The 15,699-nt window shown below is 43.0% G+C and overlaps 2 protein-coding genes across 3 annotated transcripts in view; one reads left to right on the forward strand and one right to left on the reverse strand.

The window, feature by feature from the left end:
- LOC117213663 overlaps nt 1-15,699 on the forward strand; it is a 57,955-nt gene that overhangs the window by 38,395 nt on the left and 3,861 nt on the right. For both annotated transcript variants that reach the window (XR_004488699.1, XM_033459205.1), the window contains exons 2-3: nt 12,821-13,074; nt 14,593-15,404. Coding sequence is in view for 1 of the 2 variants with exons in the window: in XM_033459205.1 (XP_033315096.1) it covers nt 12,907-13,074; nt 14,593-15,404 (980 nt within the window). In the remaining variant the exon portion in view is untranslated. The remainder of the gene's footprint in view (nt 1-12,820; nt 13,075-14,592; nt 15,405-15,699) is intronic.
- On the reverse strand, nt 7,501-11,497 carry LOC117213701 (tetratricopeptide repeat protein 25). Its single transcript, XM_033459261.1, has 5 exons — nt 11,239-11,497; nt 10,623-10,901; nt 8,791-9,217; nt 8,220-8,483; nt 7,501-8,128 (listed from the first exon to the last, which is right to left on the reverse strand). The coding sequence occupies exons 1-5, from the start codon at nt 11,474-11,476 to the stop codon at nt 7,501-7,503; spliced, it is 1,836 nt and encodes a 611-aa protein (XP_033315152.1). The 5' UTR covers nt 11,477-11,497.

A 15,699-nucleotide genomic window follows, 5' to 3' on the forward strand; every position in this document is an offset into this window, starting at 1 on the left:
AAGCTCGAGTGGTTTCGATTGGCTGAAACACGCTCGTAAAAAGGAGAGCTGCGCAGCTGGTGCAACGCTCTTTTAAACGAATAGAGTCGTTGAGTAAATTAAGCGTAGCAGGTGACAAGGATTTTCATCGGTGAAGGTTTTTTCATTACGCTAACGAGCTCTAGCCGAGCTGTATCCCACATTTGATCAGGCTTACGCCGAGGTTCTTAATCTCTTGATCCTACGAATACTTCAAAGGGAATCCGAGGATTTCCCCTTGTTGCTCGCGCAATGTTATTACCAAATTTCTATTTCGACGGATATGAAATGGCGTATGAAAGGTTAAACCGACTTTCCGCTCCCTTCCGTGGAAGCAGGAATTTTACCATCGATTCCTCGTATAATTTTCCTTTCGGTTAACGTTCCTTTGATCTCTGCTCTCGAAAAGCCTGCCACATGTTTTCCAAGATTACCGTCCTTCGCTTTTTCCACAGAGAAAAAGAACAAAATGATACATCACTAGTAAATATTCTACGTTTGCCAAAAGATACACGATCGTGCGAACGAGTTATGAAAAGATTAACATTAATTAAATTCCAAAGGCATTGCACAGTCACGAAAATCGCCATCGGCGTGACACTTGCGAGGGCTGGACGGCAAAGAGGTCGTCCGGATCGAACGACTTGCCACGACCTCGTTCTGCCTATCCGCGCCGGATCTCGACGTCCGGAAACCATCCCCCGAATTCCCTAAATCGTCTGGTCGACCTTTCTCGTCGGTCGACAGCAGCATGTCCCTGAGCATCTCCAACAATTCCACTTCGTCCTTCTTTCCCAGTTCTTCGATCACGCGGAGAGCATTTAGCATATCCTCTCTCTGTTCCCCGATCTTATCCTCGTACCCGACCAACTTGCAGGATCCTCTGTCCGTCGCTTTCTCGCTATCCTCTTCCTCGTTACCGGACGCCTGTTTTACATTCTCCAACACGGATCCTTCCTCCTCTATGACGTACGTAGCCATCGTGTTCACGCTTCTTCCGGATACTGTGCTATTATTTTCACGCTTCGGCGTATCTTCCTCCTCCTGTACCTTGTCTCCTCCTCTATCCGCTATCTTCTCCAAATTATCTTCGACGTTTCCACTTTCTTCTTCTCGCGCATCGATGGTGGATATAAGAGAGGTTAAGGAAGAGCTAGAAGACGAAGGAGAAACTTTCTTCCTCTCGATATCTACTCTGAACGTGGCACCACCTTGAGAAACGTACTGTTCCTTTTCAAGATCCGATCGAGCGGTACATTCGCGGTAAGTGCGGGCTAAATTCGCTGTCTTGTTCGACCGCGTCGTTATCTCCTCGTCTTCGTCAACCGACGTGTCCTCGTTGCCGGAATCGTCTCTTCGCTCGATAATCGCTTTCCTCTGCGAGAATACCGTAGTTGTCACCGTTCCCTTGCGGCTGACAAACAGACTCAGATCTTGCTCGGCTTTTTGGCCGTGCGAGATGACCGACTCGACGACCTCCCAGTGGCTGTTTTCGAACGGGATCTTGCGGAGGGCGTGCGCCACTTGGTCGATAAGATCGCGGATGTAGGACAGCATCGGGGTATCACCCTCTTCCTCGGTGATCTTCGCCGCTATCTGTAGCTCCTCCAGCGATTCCACGAATCTGCCTAACTTCGCCAGACTTTGACCTTGAAAAAGAAATCAAAGAAGAATAAATCGGAGCGTTGCGTTGAAAGATGCCAATGATCTGCAACGTACGATCAAAAGAATCTTCAAACTGGCAACGAGTGCTTGAGATCGCAACGCGAACAAAGATCACGCGCTCGCGTAAAGTATTTCAAAATGGTTACGGAGAGGAAGAACGAAAAAATCGGAGCAACGAGGAAAAAGAATCTGTTTATGCAGTGGATGTGTAAAAATTACGGATAATCGTCTTAGTTAACAACGCGTTATTTACGATTAAAGCAAACGTTGTGATTTTGTCTCCTTCGAAAACGTAGTACGTCCGCCTCTTTTCCTTATCGCTGTGGTCAAATTGCGATACTAATTGTAATTCGAGTGGAACGAGCGGTATCAGCGTTCCCACAGACCAACAACCCGGACTACCTTCGCAACCGTTATCCCTATCGACATTCCGTGCTCTCGGGTGTAAATCGTACTCGCGTGGAAATTGATTTCGGTGTCCGACTATAGCCAGTTCTACCAGAGGTCTGATGCGCTAAATAGGTTCTAAACCACCGGACAGACAAATTGTAGCACAATAGGCAATATATAGTAGACCGAGACAATCGCAGATCATCGGATTGCCGACGATTTGTTCTTCCATCTTATTAAATTTCTACGACACTTGCGATTTTAATATTCTTCTATGACAGTTGCGATATCACGCGTCATAAGATCGATCCAAATCAAATTGCAAATATAATAAGTTTCAGAGAAAAAATGAATTCCACAAATGCGTACCTAGCAACAGCCTTCCATTAAGCATCCACTTCTTGGAATGGGCCTTTGTTGCCGCTTCCACGCACCTGAAACCCATTTCCATTGCTTTTTCATATTTTCCAGTCTCCAAGTAGCATCTGCCAATCTCGTGTTTGATCCAAGCCACGGGAATCGGTTTGTTCAAGTGCTTGGACAAGTACTCCCATGCCTTGGCCGCTGCGTCCAGGTGTCCAAAGCTGAGATGCACTTTTCCCAAGGTCACCAATGACCGACAGATCTGAACCACGTCCCCGGTACTCTTCGACAAGCGTATCAAACGCGATACGCTACATACTGCCCGATCGTGTCTTCCCATGGCCACGTGGATCAAGGATAAATAGTGATAGGCAGCTATCTGATAGCGACTAGGGTCGTGCAAGCCCTCCGATATCACGAGTAACTCCTGAGTGATCTTCAGAGTGATGGATACTTTTCCAGACTCGAAGGACGCCTCTAGATTCTTCAATGTAGTCTCAGCAAGATTGTTTAATTGTTTGAACAACATCTTGGATCTTGCTAGCTGAGTATTGGAGATTCGAGGAGACGGAAGGCTCTTCCAGTAGCTTTTGTGGCTGTCGAAATAGCTAGGGGTTGGAGGAAAGGGCAGTGTTTAATCATTTATTTTGTGGGATCTTTGCCTCGGTCCCTGAAGCGTGGAAATTGAAAATTTTTTCATTTGAGAATTATCGGCTGATATAATATCAGCCTACCCTAAGTAACGCGATCGTTTTATAATTAGATCGAGTAGGGAAAATTCTAGTCAATTTTAGCTTAAAATTAAATAGAAATTCTAATGCTAATATTAGCAGAAAATCTTGTCAGATATCTTTAGATATTGGAAGATCGAGTTCTCAGACTATTATTATATAAATTAGAGAACAGTAACAAGATAGAACCTATTCCATAGAGCATTGTTTTTATGCAAATGATTTAATTGCCTCGATTCGCATTGAGACGTTCGATTCATTTCCCTGAGGTTCCCATCCCTGTTCCTATTGACGTCAGTCGAGGACCCGTATTCCGAGCCACGTTTCGAATCGTTATCCCGACATTTCGAATACTTTAATCATGGTCTGAAGGCGCATTGATATCATACTCGGTATAGATCAGATTCTCATAGAATAGACAGATCTGACAGACCGTAATTTACGTAGACAATCGTCTTACAGGTGGCATGAATATATCATCTTATAGATAGATTGCTCTCGCATAAATCATGAATACCGTGCATCGTCTATTACATTACCAGACTACAATCCTACCAACTAGATGGATCAGAATCCTATTAGCGGTAAATGAAATAAATCAACGAGCTATCGTATCTTTCGCCTTCTCTGATTTCCACGAACAATTTAACTAAATTCGGTCTTTTATATTCTAATCTAATTTTTCACTGTTCTAGGCTTTAAGAAACGCTTGAAACTCGATCGTTCGCAATAGATAATCGCACAAAGTTTCAGTTCGCCTACCATTACGTACTATCGCTCGATATTTCTTGTATCGATGTTATCCACATTATTAGTCGAACATGTTAGAATTTCCACTTCGAAACGCTTGACGCGACAAACAATCGTACAAAATCGTCGTTCTCGCAAAATAGAAATTCCCATGAAAGAAATTCAGAGTTAAAATTTTCCTCAATTTTTGCGATTTTGCTACAAAAGATTCAATAACATTTTTCTCAGCTTCGAAATTTTTCCACGTACTCGGTAATAAATTTTGTAACCTACCTGAGTACCTCGGGGATCGACATTGGTTCGGGCGACTTCTTCAGCTGCTCGTTCGCCATTATAGCGGCGGTTTCCGGACATAGGGCAGCCGTTAATCTCTCTCCAGAGCTGGGTAAAACCTTCCGCAAAGCTTTCGACGGATTATTGCAAGAGCTTATCGTCGCTGCGGTCCTCCTAGCCGCAACACCGTGACTGCTGTCCCTCGGATACAAGTTCGCTGCTCTATGATACAGTACTAATGCCGACTCGTAATCACCGCTGCAAATTGCCATGCAACATTCAAAATTCGTTCGCTTAGCCTCGGCGAAATGGACTGACGATTAATCACGGGGAGAGGACAAGGGTCTGTTTAAACAACGCTTTAACACCGCGTCATCGGTCGTTACCTTGTGTACCGTGGCGATGAGCTAATTTCGATAATTAACCGACGCCTGGAGTACACGCGCAAAATGCCAGAAATTATGGAAAATACAACGGTTGGAACAGGCGCTTGGTGACACACGCCAATCGCTCTTTGTTAAATACGATTATAACGGAAATAGGAAATTTAATTAGATGTGTAGCCAATGAAAAGTTTTCAGTCAATGCTTTGTCGTAGTTTGAATCAGACCAATACGTACATGGTGCATTGCGTTTCAATACAATTGTCTGTAAATTCCTCGGACGTTCTGTCGCTCGGGTTTCGGTTTCGGTTTCGAGCTGTGCACGTGCTACCGTGTCTGCTTACCGATCGTATGACAAAGAATTTGTAATATTCGCACGAGCGTAATAACGCAGGCAAAAATTACCCGATTTTGTAGTTTCGCTGTATTCGATCGTTCGAAATTATACCGCGTGAAATTCATGTGGTTTTGAAGCTGTTTACAATAATTCCTCTGCAATTCCCTTGAATGTACCATATCAAAGACTTTGTACAACTCGAAACATTCATTTCGCTTGTTACTATGTATTTGGAGCTGCGGAAGAGATTATTTTGAAGATTTTTACCTTTGAACATATTATCGAGGAATATTACCTTAAATCGAAATACAATTTGAATATTAACAAACGAGAGTTTATCGATGATCACTTTAACGATCTGAAATAACGTTACCGCACGTATAGTGAATGAAACCTAATCCATTAATTACGATACACATCTGTATGTGTGAAATCCATTTCGCAACGTATTAAATTTCAACAACACGCAACATACTAAAAGACAATTGGATTTCGATGCGAGAGCTAACATTGTCATCGACATAACTCTATCATGACGTCTTTAATGGCGGAACATTCACCCTGGTCACACCCTGCGATTAATTATGCAAAAGTAATTAAACGATACAGTCACGGTTTCTCTAATAGTCTGTACGGCCATTTCAAGAAAATAAATTCATTTCGCTGATGAAATCGTTGAAATCGATGCGTAGTAAAGGCCTGACCAAAGCGCGCAATTAAATTTCAAGCGAAACAATTCCAATAATTGCGGTTTAGTTTCTATTTCGACTTTCGGTTTGAAATTTCCGCTTCCACTCGATCCGAAGGGAAAGTTGATAAAACGATAGTACAACGTTGATAACAAAACGAACGCGAACACGACCACCTGCACCGTCGGTTTTTCTACGCCTCGTTGCCTGTATTCTCGAAAAATTCAATTCTATCAAATCATCGGTGTATCAACATTTACAAAATAAATTGTAACGCGATATACGAACGCTGTTCCGGGTCGCGTTTTAAAGTGAAAAGATTTGTTTGGAAAATTACGCTGTCGAAAGTTCGTGAATGAAATTGAAGACGTCAACTGTCCAATTTGTAAAAGTTACTTCTTGGGAGGAGTGGTTAGCCTCTTAGAATCTTTCGAAGGGAATGAAATATAAAAATTTTGCAAATCTTGCCTGCGGTATAGTTGATCAGCTTCGCGATGCAAAGATTGCGCGTATTCTCGATTATTCTTCGAGACCACCTTGCAATCGCTTTTCTTGTGATCGAGACGCGCGCGACTTTCCGCATTTTCCACCGCTTTTCTTGTATCGTTCAAATCCTCCGAGTTGCCTCTCAGGCCTCTGCTCGCGAGGACCGCCATCAACGTTTAAACTGACGTTGACGTTTGTCTCGTTGAAATCTCGCCTGAATTTTGCCATGATTACGATACTTTGAAGTTTGCCAATAATTTTACGATATTTCAAAATATAAACGGGATGCTTTACGCATCCGGATTGTACTATAATTTCAGTTATTTCTAAAAGATCGATTTATATTTTTTTAATCCTCTTACGCGCACGCACATACACGCGCAAAATAGAATGAATATTATTGTGAATTTGCAAGCGAGAGTAATCGTTTCATAAAAAAAATCAATGAAGCAGTTGCGAGCTAAATTTATACAATTACATTAACAGCGTATAGGTTCGCGAACTAAACGCAAATTTTGTTAATCGGTCTGCAATCGGATTTTCGCACTGGACTTCAACAGAGGAACTTGAACTATCCATTTAACAGAGCGCAAGCAGACAACGAGAGAACTTATCCTATTAGCTGGCGCAATTTTCCAGAGTCTGCGCGGAAAATCCAGCTACCATCAATTCTATCTTTTTCACCGGGGCAAACCTAAAGGCGGAGATAAAGCGTTACAGACTAGCGAATACGGCGCTATGTCATACTCATTCCGCTTTCAAAGAACCATTCTCGAGAAGATCGACACTGCGGCACCGCCAGAACGTCTAAGATTATTCCTTAAAGAACCGAGAAAAATTCACTCGAACGCTAAACGCCATTCTCTTTCCAAGTTCTGAAGCTTTAATCGTAGATTCGACTGTGAAAAAATCCAAAGAAATTCCCCATTCTCTCTTTCGTACAGGCAGGAATATCCTCATTTTTCATTTATCGATTCGACGACGGTTCCAACCCCTTCGACTTCCTTAAACTCTGGCTTCCTAAACACGTATCGAAATTTCATATCTATCTCCGAGGCTTTATAGTTCGAAACCAGCCGCGTGCAACGAAGGCTGGCCCGACCTTGGTCCAAAAGTTTATAACAAGTATACGCTTCTCACTTGTCAAGGATAACAGTTTCAACTTCTCAAAGTCCTCAAAATCTTATCGGAGATCAACGAAACTTAGTACCTATACTCGTAACTTTACGCTTCATCATTGCCATTCATATTCATCAAGGTACACGACGTTAAGTCCGTCCTTGTATAACTTGTAGCACTTCGACAAAGCTGTGGTTCTCGTTCACCGACCAGGGTATGCTTCGTACTCGCGAACCTGGTGACACGGTCAACCGGACGAACAGAATCGACATTCGCGAGACTCCAGACTCTAAACGTTATTCATATTCATCGAAGTCCGCGAAGTTAGGTCTGTCTTTGGAGGATTCGTATTGCGCCAGTAGAGCTTTCCTGGCCTCTTTCTCGGGGTCTCGCGGTGGACTAGGCAATATGGTCATCCTCTTGCAGGGCAACTTGAACTTGCGATCCACGGGCTTGCAGCCAGGCATCACCGACAATCTACGACTCGCAGGAACCGCGTCCATCCGCCTCCAAAGAAAATCCACCTCGGTTTTCATATCGTCTGGCATTAAATTTAATATCAGCTGTTGCCTCGCTGCGATCGCGTCGAACGCCAGCAACTTCTCCATGTCCATGTCGTCGATCACCTCGATCGCGTTTTTGTAGAAGTCGATGAGGAAGTCGAGGCCAAGCTTCTTAGCACTGGACAGTGCCAGAAGAGCCGCTTCTTTCGCTTCGTTGCGGTAATTTTGACTGATTTCGATCCGAATGAAGAGGTGTTGAGAATTTAACATCCACTGCTCGTTGCCTGCTTCCTGTCCCATGTCTCGAGCCTTTTTACCGTAGAATCTGGCCAGATCGTAACGACGGATGTCGATCAAGTATTTCGAGAACTCGTGGAACAGCCAAGCCAGCTCCGAAGGTTCCGAGGCCATGGCTAGCCTTCTAGATTTTAAAGATGAAACAAAAGAACGTTTAATATAGAATATTTAGTACGTTTTAGAGGAATATATATCGCGAAAGAAAAAGAAGAAACCTGCGATACATCTTGAGAGTTTCTTTCCTATCGGTCGCTTTTAACCAGCCAATGTCGCTGTCGCGTGGTAGCTCAGCAACTCGAATTCCCAGATGATGTTTCAAGTATGTTCTCTTAAGTTGTTTACTCTCTATCTTTGATAAATCGCGGGTGTCTATATAGGTCCACGCGACCATGTTGTAGAGCGCGTTCAGACACTTCTCCTTTACAGGAAACATCTTCAGCGAGTACGAGTCGAACTTGTCTTTCACACGGTCCACCATTCTGAAAGAAATCGGATATATATCGAATTATTTTTTCACCGCTTAAAATTCCTAGCTAAAATAAGAAATCCGAAGCTATTTCTGTTCTGTAGTAAAATGTGTTTTACTTTCTTTATCGCTTCCCTATACTTTCCTCAATTTCCCCTGCTGTCTTTCAAAAATTCTCAAAACAAGCTCGTTCTTATCATACTTTTATCACCCCTGAATTATCCAGCATCCACGTTCTTCGCGGAGAAGTATTGGAGAAAATTTCTCAAGAAGATATTCAAGCGTGAAGAGAATTCGATTCTCGTTCAGCAACGACTCACCCAAAAAAGGTGATGTAGTCTTTTCGCATTCTAATTTCGTGCAGGCGATGCAACAGGAAGTCTGCCTGGATAATGATAAGGTTCCTCCTCAACTTCTTCTCATTCTCCAATATCTTCTTGTGACCCGGAGGTATGCGTCTACTCTCGAACATCATCACGTAAAGTGGTCGTCGCATTCGCAACACGTTCTGCCTACGGATACCTCTCCGGTAATTCCTCGATATCACTTGATGAAGCAACACGCTGGTCTCTTTATTCGGGGATTCCAGTTTTTCCGGATGTTCGGCCAGATATTGCAAAAATTCGTTATCGTGCGCCAGGTAACCAAGGTATATGTGCGCGAGGATACGCTGCATCCTTCTGAACTCGGCTTCCGCTCGAGCTTCAGGGTAATTCACTTTGAACTTTGTTTGTTCCTCTTCTATGCCTAGAGAACGATATAATTCTCGATTTTCGCTATTTTTTAAAGACAAGAGAGGGTAGTTTACTCTGATTTATGCTACGTATCTTACTACTGGAATGATCGTTTTTACGCTTGCTATGTAAATTCTCATTCACAATTGTTCTATTTGTACGGTGTTCGATTAAACATCTGTAAAAGTGCCTGGAAAGAATTCTGCGAGTCACGATGAATATTTCGTCACGAGTGGGATAGAGACGAGAAATTGATCGTTCGAAGAATCATCGTGCTACCTGCGTATCTACACCGTATCGCATGGGAATAAACGTTGGCCGGAACAAGAGACAAAAGCGTCGCATAGAGGCGGCCATCTCTTATTACAGTCTCAAATGAAATCCCGACAGGCCGCGTTTGCTGAGCCAATGAAATATTCCCGAGATAGCATGACGGACTAAAATTTCGAGCAAAGTAGGATTGATTACCGCTGCATTAAGGTAGAATCAATTATTTATTTAAAGTGTTAGCCAAGGTTCCACTTTTATCACTTCGGCGTTCGCGTTTCCTGATTTATCAGGACGCTAGAACGCACCGGGTATCGTTCGTTGAACGTGGTGAGAACAACGCCAGCGGCATGTTGTTGCAGCCACCGCGACGATCAAAGGAAAGATTAAAACGTTTAACGAACGACATTATATTCTAACGAGTTTCTGCTTTTCAATTTTCTCTCTTTATCCTTTTTTCATTCTTCTGTTTCTTTTTCTTTTTTTTTTTTTTTTTTTTTTTGTCACGAAATATCATCTTTGCGACCGAAATGAAAAGTTAAAGTCCAATTAGTACGCGAAACGAAGAGTCGAGTCGACGAGCAGAGCGAAAGCTGTTAACTCTGTTCGCCTGTGGCAGCAGGTTTGCTGCGAAAACTGAAACCGTTAAATCAGGAAGTTGCAGCACAACTTAAGAATTATACTCGCGCTACAGTTTTGTCCGCATATTTCGCGCTACTAAATTGACTGCCCCTAGCGTTCTGAAGTTTGCTAAACATCTATCGAGGCAGATACTTTTAAATCCTATTTCGAGTTTATTTATTATAATACTTGTAGCGGCACTCGACAGTAAACCAGGGCCGGACGACGATAGACCAGTGGTTAGCGTCGTTGGTTACGAACGTTCAACACCCCAGGTTCAAATCCCGGCACCCGTAGTCCGATTTTTTCTCCAAGATTCCTAACTGAGAAGAAGCCTACTTGATGCGCAGACACAAATATCATATATCAGCAACAGTCAGTAGTACCTATCTCGGCCTATACAACAGCAGCACTATCACGACCTATCCAGCTCATACTACTAATCGTTAAACTTCTTTAAACTTATCAAATTTTCCTATTCTGCTTTCCTATTTCTAAAGGAACATGTATCGTACATCGTTCAGCCTTACCTGCAAGCTCGTCCACTTCCTCTTTAAGTTTCTCGATCAACAACTCTCGATATACCTGCAGCTCTCGTATCCACGGAGAGAGGAGTTCGAGTGCCATGGATTCGGTATCTAAGCCGATACAGTCCTCGATGGTTTCGTTACCTCGCAATATCCCATGCTGGAAGAACGTGGTTGGATACTTCTGGTAACCCTGATGGGCGTGTACCAAACTGTGTTCGAATTCGCCGATGTGAAATAGCGTCTGCAACTGCATGTGCTTCACATGGGAATGGGTCGGATCTGGAAATGAAAGCAATCTCGGGAAACAGCGAGTTAATTGCGTTTAAACGTCCAGCAGCAACTCAGCGCTGCTCGTTCGAAAATTAACTCTGCCATAGAAATGAACTTTGAGAAGGGAAAAAGCTATGGAACGTGCTCTCTCACGACTTCAAGTTACAGTATGGAAATCATTCGAAATATTTATTCCTTGCCTATGGTATCGTTGACAATAGCAATCGAAGGATGCTTGAAACTTGATATTAGAAGGAATTCGAATTTTCAAATACTCGGATTTCTCAAATTACGAATTTCTATGAGGAGCATCTTGCGAACATTTTCTCAGAACGTAATATCTAACCTAATGTGAGACATTTCTCGGTGGTTTTCAACGCTCTGCGGAACCTAGCGTAATTAAGTTGCACTTTTCCGAGGCCAACGTATGTCCTAAGATCGTTTTGCTGGCCCTGTTGAATCGCCTTCTCGAAATACATCTCCGCAAGGGGGTATCTCTCGAGGCTTGACAGCCGGTAGCCCCATTCTCGGTAAACTATACCGTCCCTGAAGAACAAGGGACCCTCGTCGTTCGTTTTCACCATCTTGCTAGGAATCTAATTTTCCTGGACAAGAAAACGAGAAATCGTTCGAAGAACGTTTGGCGTCGGAGTGCATTGTGAAGCTAACCTGTGCTTTGGATCGATATACAACTCAGGGAATTAAAAGAATCCGCATGGAGCCCAGAGGCTGCTCTTCACTCGTGAATTTTGCGCCGTGGATTGGAAAAGAGTGATCGGTTGCGCGATCACATGTTTTCCAAAATCTTCGTAGTCGTCCGTGGAAGCGAACAAAAGCTTCTGTCAGCTGATTCTGCATGATATCAGCCGATTTCGATACACGTGTGTAAGATGATTCGTAGAATGATTCAAGCTATTGGATCAAAAAGCTCGAGTTTCTTCCTGTCCTTTCGCTTTTTCTTCGTCTTGTTTATCGATATCGCAAATTGAAAGTAGATATTTATTAGAGTATTTGAAAAAAAGTAACATATCCTAAGGGGCAGATTTGTCTGGACAGAAACAGGGCGGTTTAAAGGACAATATTATTTTTAATAAAAATTTATTTCCGAATGAAACGATACACCAGTGCACCTGTGATCCTATAACAAAGCACCGACGATAAAGTAAAGCAAATCTTCTAATAAAAAGTTACACAAATATACTCTCGACCAACATTTCTTCCAGCCACTGCATTCATTAAACATTTATAAGGGAAATGAACTCGATCTCAAAATCGCCTTGCGTTAGATCAAAGCAAAAAGTTTCGTTGTCGGCGATTTCCGAGTCGCGCGAACGCGCAGGCTCCCTTTGAGTCGAGATGCAACGAACGGACGTAATCCGCTTTCGATTTTAAAATAGTAGCACGCACGTAAAGCTCTTTGTGGCATTACTTGTCACGCACGTCGACAGATTACAGCCGAATGACGGGAGAGGAATTACGAGCGTAGCTTTTCTTCCATTCTCTTCACCAATTTTAGAATATCAGACCGCGCGTTCCTTCCTACACCCTTCGTTTCACTGTATCGTGAACGTTTATCAGCCACTACCGCGAAATATTAATGTCTGAATTATTGAATTATTTATCGTTATTTAATTATTTATTATTATCACGAAAGCTTTCGTAATAATCGCAACCTCGAATACTAAATATCTGTATTTAGACTGGAGATAACGACTCGACAAAATAAATAAATCAGCGTCGTTTTACGTTTGTCGCTCAAAATAATCGTCTTTGATCCCCAAGTGTTGCGATCACGCACTTACCCGATACTACGTACTCGGGTACGTACGTCGCACTTTTATCGGGTCCTTCGATTAAATGTCTAACTGAATGCAAAATGTAATTAGTCGAGTATAATAAAGAAAGAGATTTATGGAATTGTATTGCAGGATACTGGTGAAGCAACGAATTTATTCAGATAGAGACGTCGAGTAATCGTGGACCATCGGTTTAGCTGTGCCCTCGAGATGCGGTGATGGCTTTGCTGTACAGATTCGCGCAGCTGCCTGATAGCAGCAGCACGCGGGTCTTCTCTTTCGTCGTCACCAGGAGCGTGGTACGAGACCCTGAAAGAGACGTCACCAGCAAGGAGCTCGTCTGCGGCTTCCAGCGATGGTCCGTCGCATTTTCGCGTGGAAACAAGGTGATATATGTACAGGGTGGCTCTTCCTTCAGCCTGACATTCGTGTTTATTTATCTCGATTCACGCGTTTATCAAATAATCGTTGGTAAAACAATAACGCGACGAGATAGACAGCAAAACGATAGGAGTGCAGATGAATTTAATTAATTTGGAAAGTAGCACGTTGCCATCAATGAGAAGCCAGCGATAAAATCGCGAATCGATCGTAGCTAATGAATCGGAACTATTTGAAGAGTCGCGCCGAGCGAACCGCAAATACGACCACGGATGTTCGTCATCTTCTCCCGCTGAAATACGAGGCAACTCTCTGGTTGCTGGTAATTCTACTCCGAGCGAGTCGTGGCGAAAAATGAGACATTTATTTCCACGACTTGGCTATTCATTCGCATACAAACATACGCGTTATTATTTCATTGATGGGACATGTAACGAATTCAATTTCTTTCTTCGACACGAACGAATATTTCAGTCACGATTTAAGCAACTTCGAGGAATGCGTAGGTTACGATCAAACAAATTTCTCGTTTCTTATTCGAACAAACTTTGGAAATGTAGAGGACAGGAAAGAAATTTTTTCCGGGTCGTTAGGTTACGCTAAACTTGTTTTCTCTTTTTTATCGAGCACCGTGTAGCGATAAAAATTCTCTAAACGGCAAGAAGAAGCTAAACTCACAGCGTAACTGATTAAACGCAGAATTCGAACGTGCACGCGAGTCATCGGACTGAAAAATCAATCGATGTTGGGAAAGCTTGAATGCGATTAAACGTAAGGACCGATCGCTGTAATAAATACAGCGCGCGTAGCAAAATATGCAGCGATTAACTCGATAATTAGATAACGATAATATGAGAAATTAACGAAGCGGCAGTTAACACTTCGCCATCGAGCAGCGAAGGCAGCTTCGCATCGCGTCGCGCATACAATCGCCGATTCTTTAGAGTCGTCGACTGGAAATGAAAGAAACGATCGATGATCGCTCGTTCGTTCGATAGCCTCTGCAGGCTCGACAAAAAGCGGTAGCAAATTCGAATAAAATAATCCGCTTTTTAATATCAAGAACTAAATTTAAAACATTGATTTTGTTGAAAAAAAAAAAGATAATAACGATGCAAATGAAGCAATTAAAAGACTAAACTATCGATCCTTTATTATCCTGTGTACAATGTATTTTTGCACCAAGTATTCGCAACAATTATGCACGCGTTTTCATAGTACGTATTAACATGATTGCACAGCGTCTATTTTCTCGCTGCAAACACCGATTAAGCGAAAGCAAATCTGTAGTTGACCTAGTTGTAAAATACGTGCTATCAGATGCTTTGATCCAACCATCTACCACTTTGCATCGATCTCTGTAACAATACTTTCCAAATTCTTTAGACGCGCACAAAAATCAGCAAAAGAACGACCAACCAACTATTTCCTTCCAGACTTCGATTCGTTATCCATCGGAAGCGAAAATAACCAACTAAACCAACCAACGTAAATTCACTTAGAAATCTCTTTTCGTTATTTAGGTTCTAGGCGCGTATCTCGTATGGCGTGGGGCCTCGAGAAACCTACGGGTCTACGTGGACTTCACGTTCACTCTGCTGAATCGGGAACATTTCTCGATGAACGAAGGTTTCTCCGGAAAACGAGTGAAATTCACGTACGAGGCGCCTGCCCAGGGCAACCGGAACTACATCCCGGTGTCGGACCTCTACAGCCGAAACTTCGCCGACACGAACGGCGAGTTTCAACTGGAATTATCAATGGCAAATGTGAGGACCGTCTACATGACCGACCTTAAGATGCCCAGCAGCACATTCCCAGCTGGACAATCCAAATCCAACAAGCTGGAAACCGATTATTTCGCGTTCGGTGGCTTTGACTGGAACCTAGTAATTTATCCTAATGGAAACAAGGAGTTGGAAGGTTACCGTGGCCACGACAGTGGTATCAGCGTCTATTTGATGAGGATGAGCGGCTTCGATCATCGGTGCAGAGTGAGATACAGCGTGGCCTTGGGCGAAGGAGATCGTAGAATCGATTCGGGACAGATCGAGGATCTGTCGGATGCCGAACGATGCGGGTTTGGCTGGCATACGCGTGTCAGATGGTCGGAAATCGCGCACAAAGGTGTGGTACGGGTATCCCTGGAGATGGTGGAAGCTAGGACCATCTGTGAAGTCGCTGTGCAAGCTCGAGGACCTTCGGTGCTACCAGCAACCCCTTGTTACGATCGTGACAAACAAGCCTGGATGATTCGAGCTGATTTGCATTCGGATACCGTCAGGCTACACCTGGTATACAAGGATATTCACAACGTTCCGAGGAATCATTTGAGGTTGGTAATTACAAGGGAATTTGTAGATTCCAGATATCTGAGTACGTATAGTTAGCGTATAGGATGTCTGAAATTAATTGGCCTATGTAGATTAGCAGAGAGGAATTTCTGTAAATCGTACTCGAGAGAATGTAAAATACCGTGGCATTGAAAAGATTATTGATTGAACAATTAATTTCGAACGGATATAATAGTAATAATAGTAATAAGTTTCTTGTATTCAAGAAAGAAAATTCGGATCATCCACGTGTATTTCCATTCGAATCTCGATGACTTATAACAATCCTCTTTCGAA

Source organism: Bombus bifarius, unplaced genomic scaffold, assembly GCF_011952205.1.
Source record: "Bombus bifarius isolate JDL3187 unplaced genomic scaffold, Bbif_JDL3187 scf7180000007970, whole genome shotgun sequence".
Classification (NCBI taxonomy): domain Eukaryota; kingdom Metazoa; phylum Arthropoda; class Insecta; order Hymenoptera; family Apidae; genus Bombus; species Bombus bifarius.

Excerpts from the sequence above, each read along its gene's own strand:
- LOC117213701 (XM_033459261.1), bottom strand. The coding sequence starts at position 11,476 with ATGGTGAAAACGAACGACGAGGGTCCCTTGTTCTTCAGGGACGGTATA. Across the intron at positions 10,902-11,238 it reads CGAGAAATGTCTCACATTAG|ATCCGACCCATTCCCATGTG; the intron begins GTTAGATATTAC and ends TTTCATTTCCAG. Across the intron at positions 8,129-8,219 it reads ACTCTCAAGATGTATCGCAG|AAGGCTAGCCATGGCCTCGG; the intron begins GTTTCTTCTTTT and ends TTTAAAATCTAG.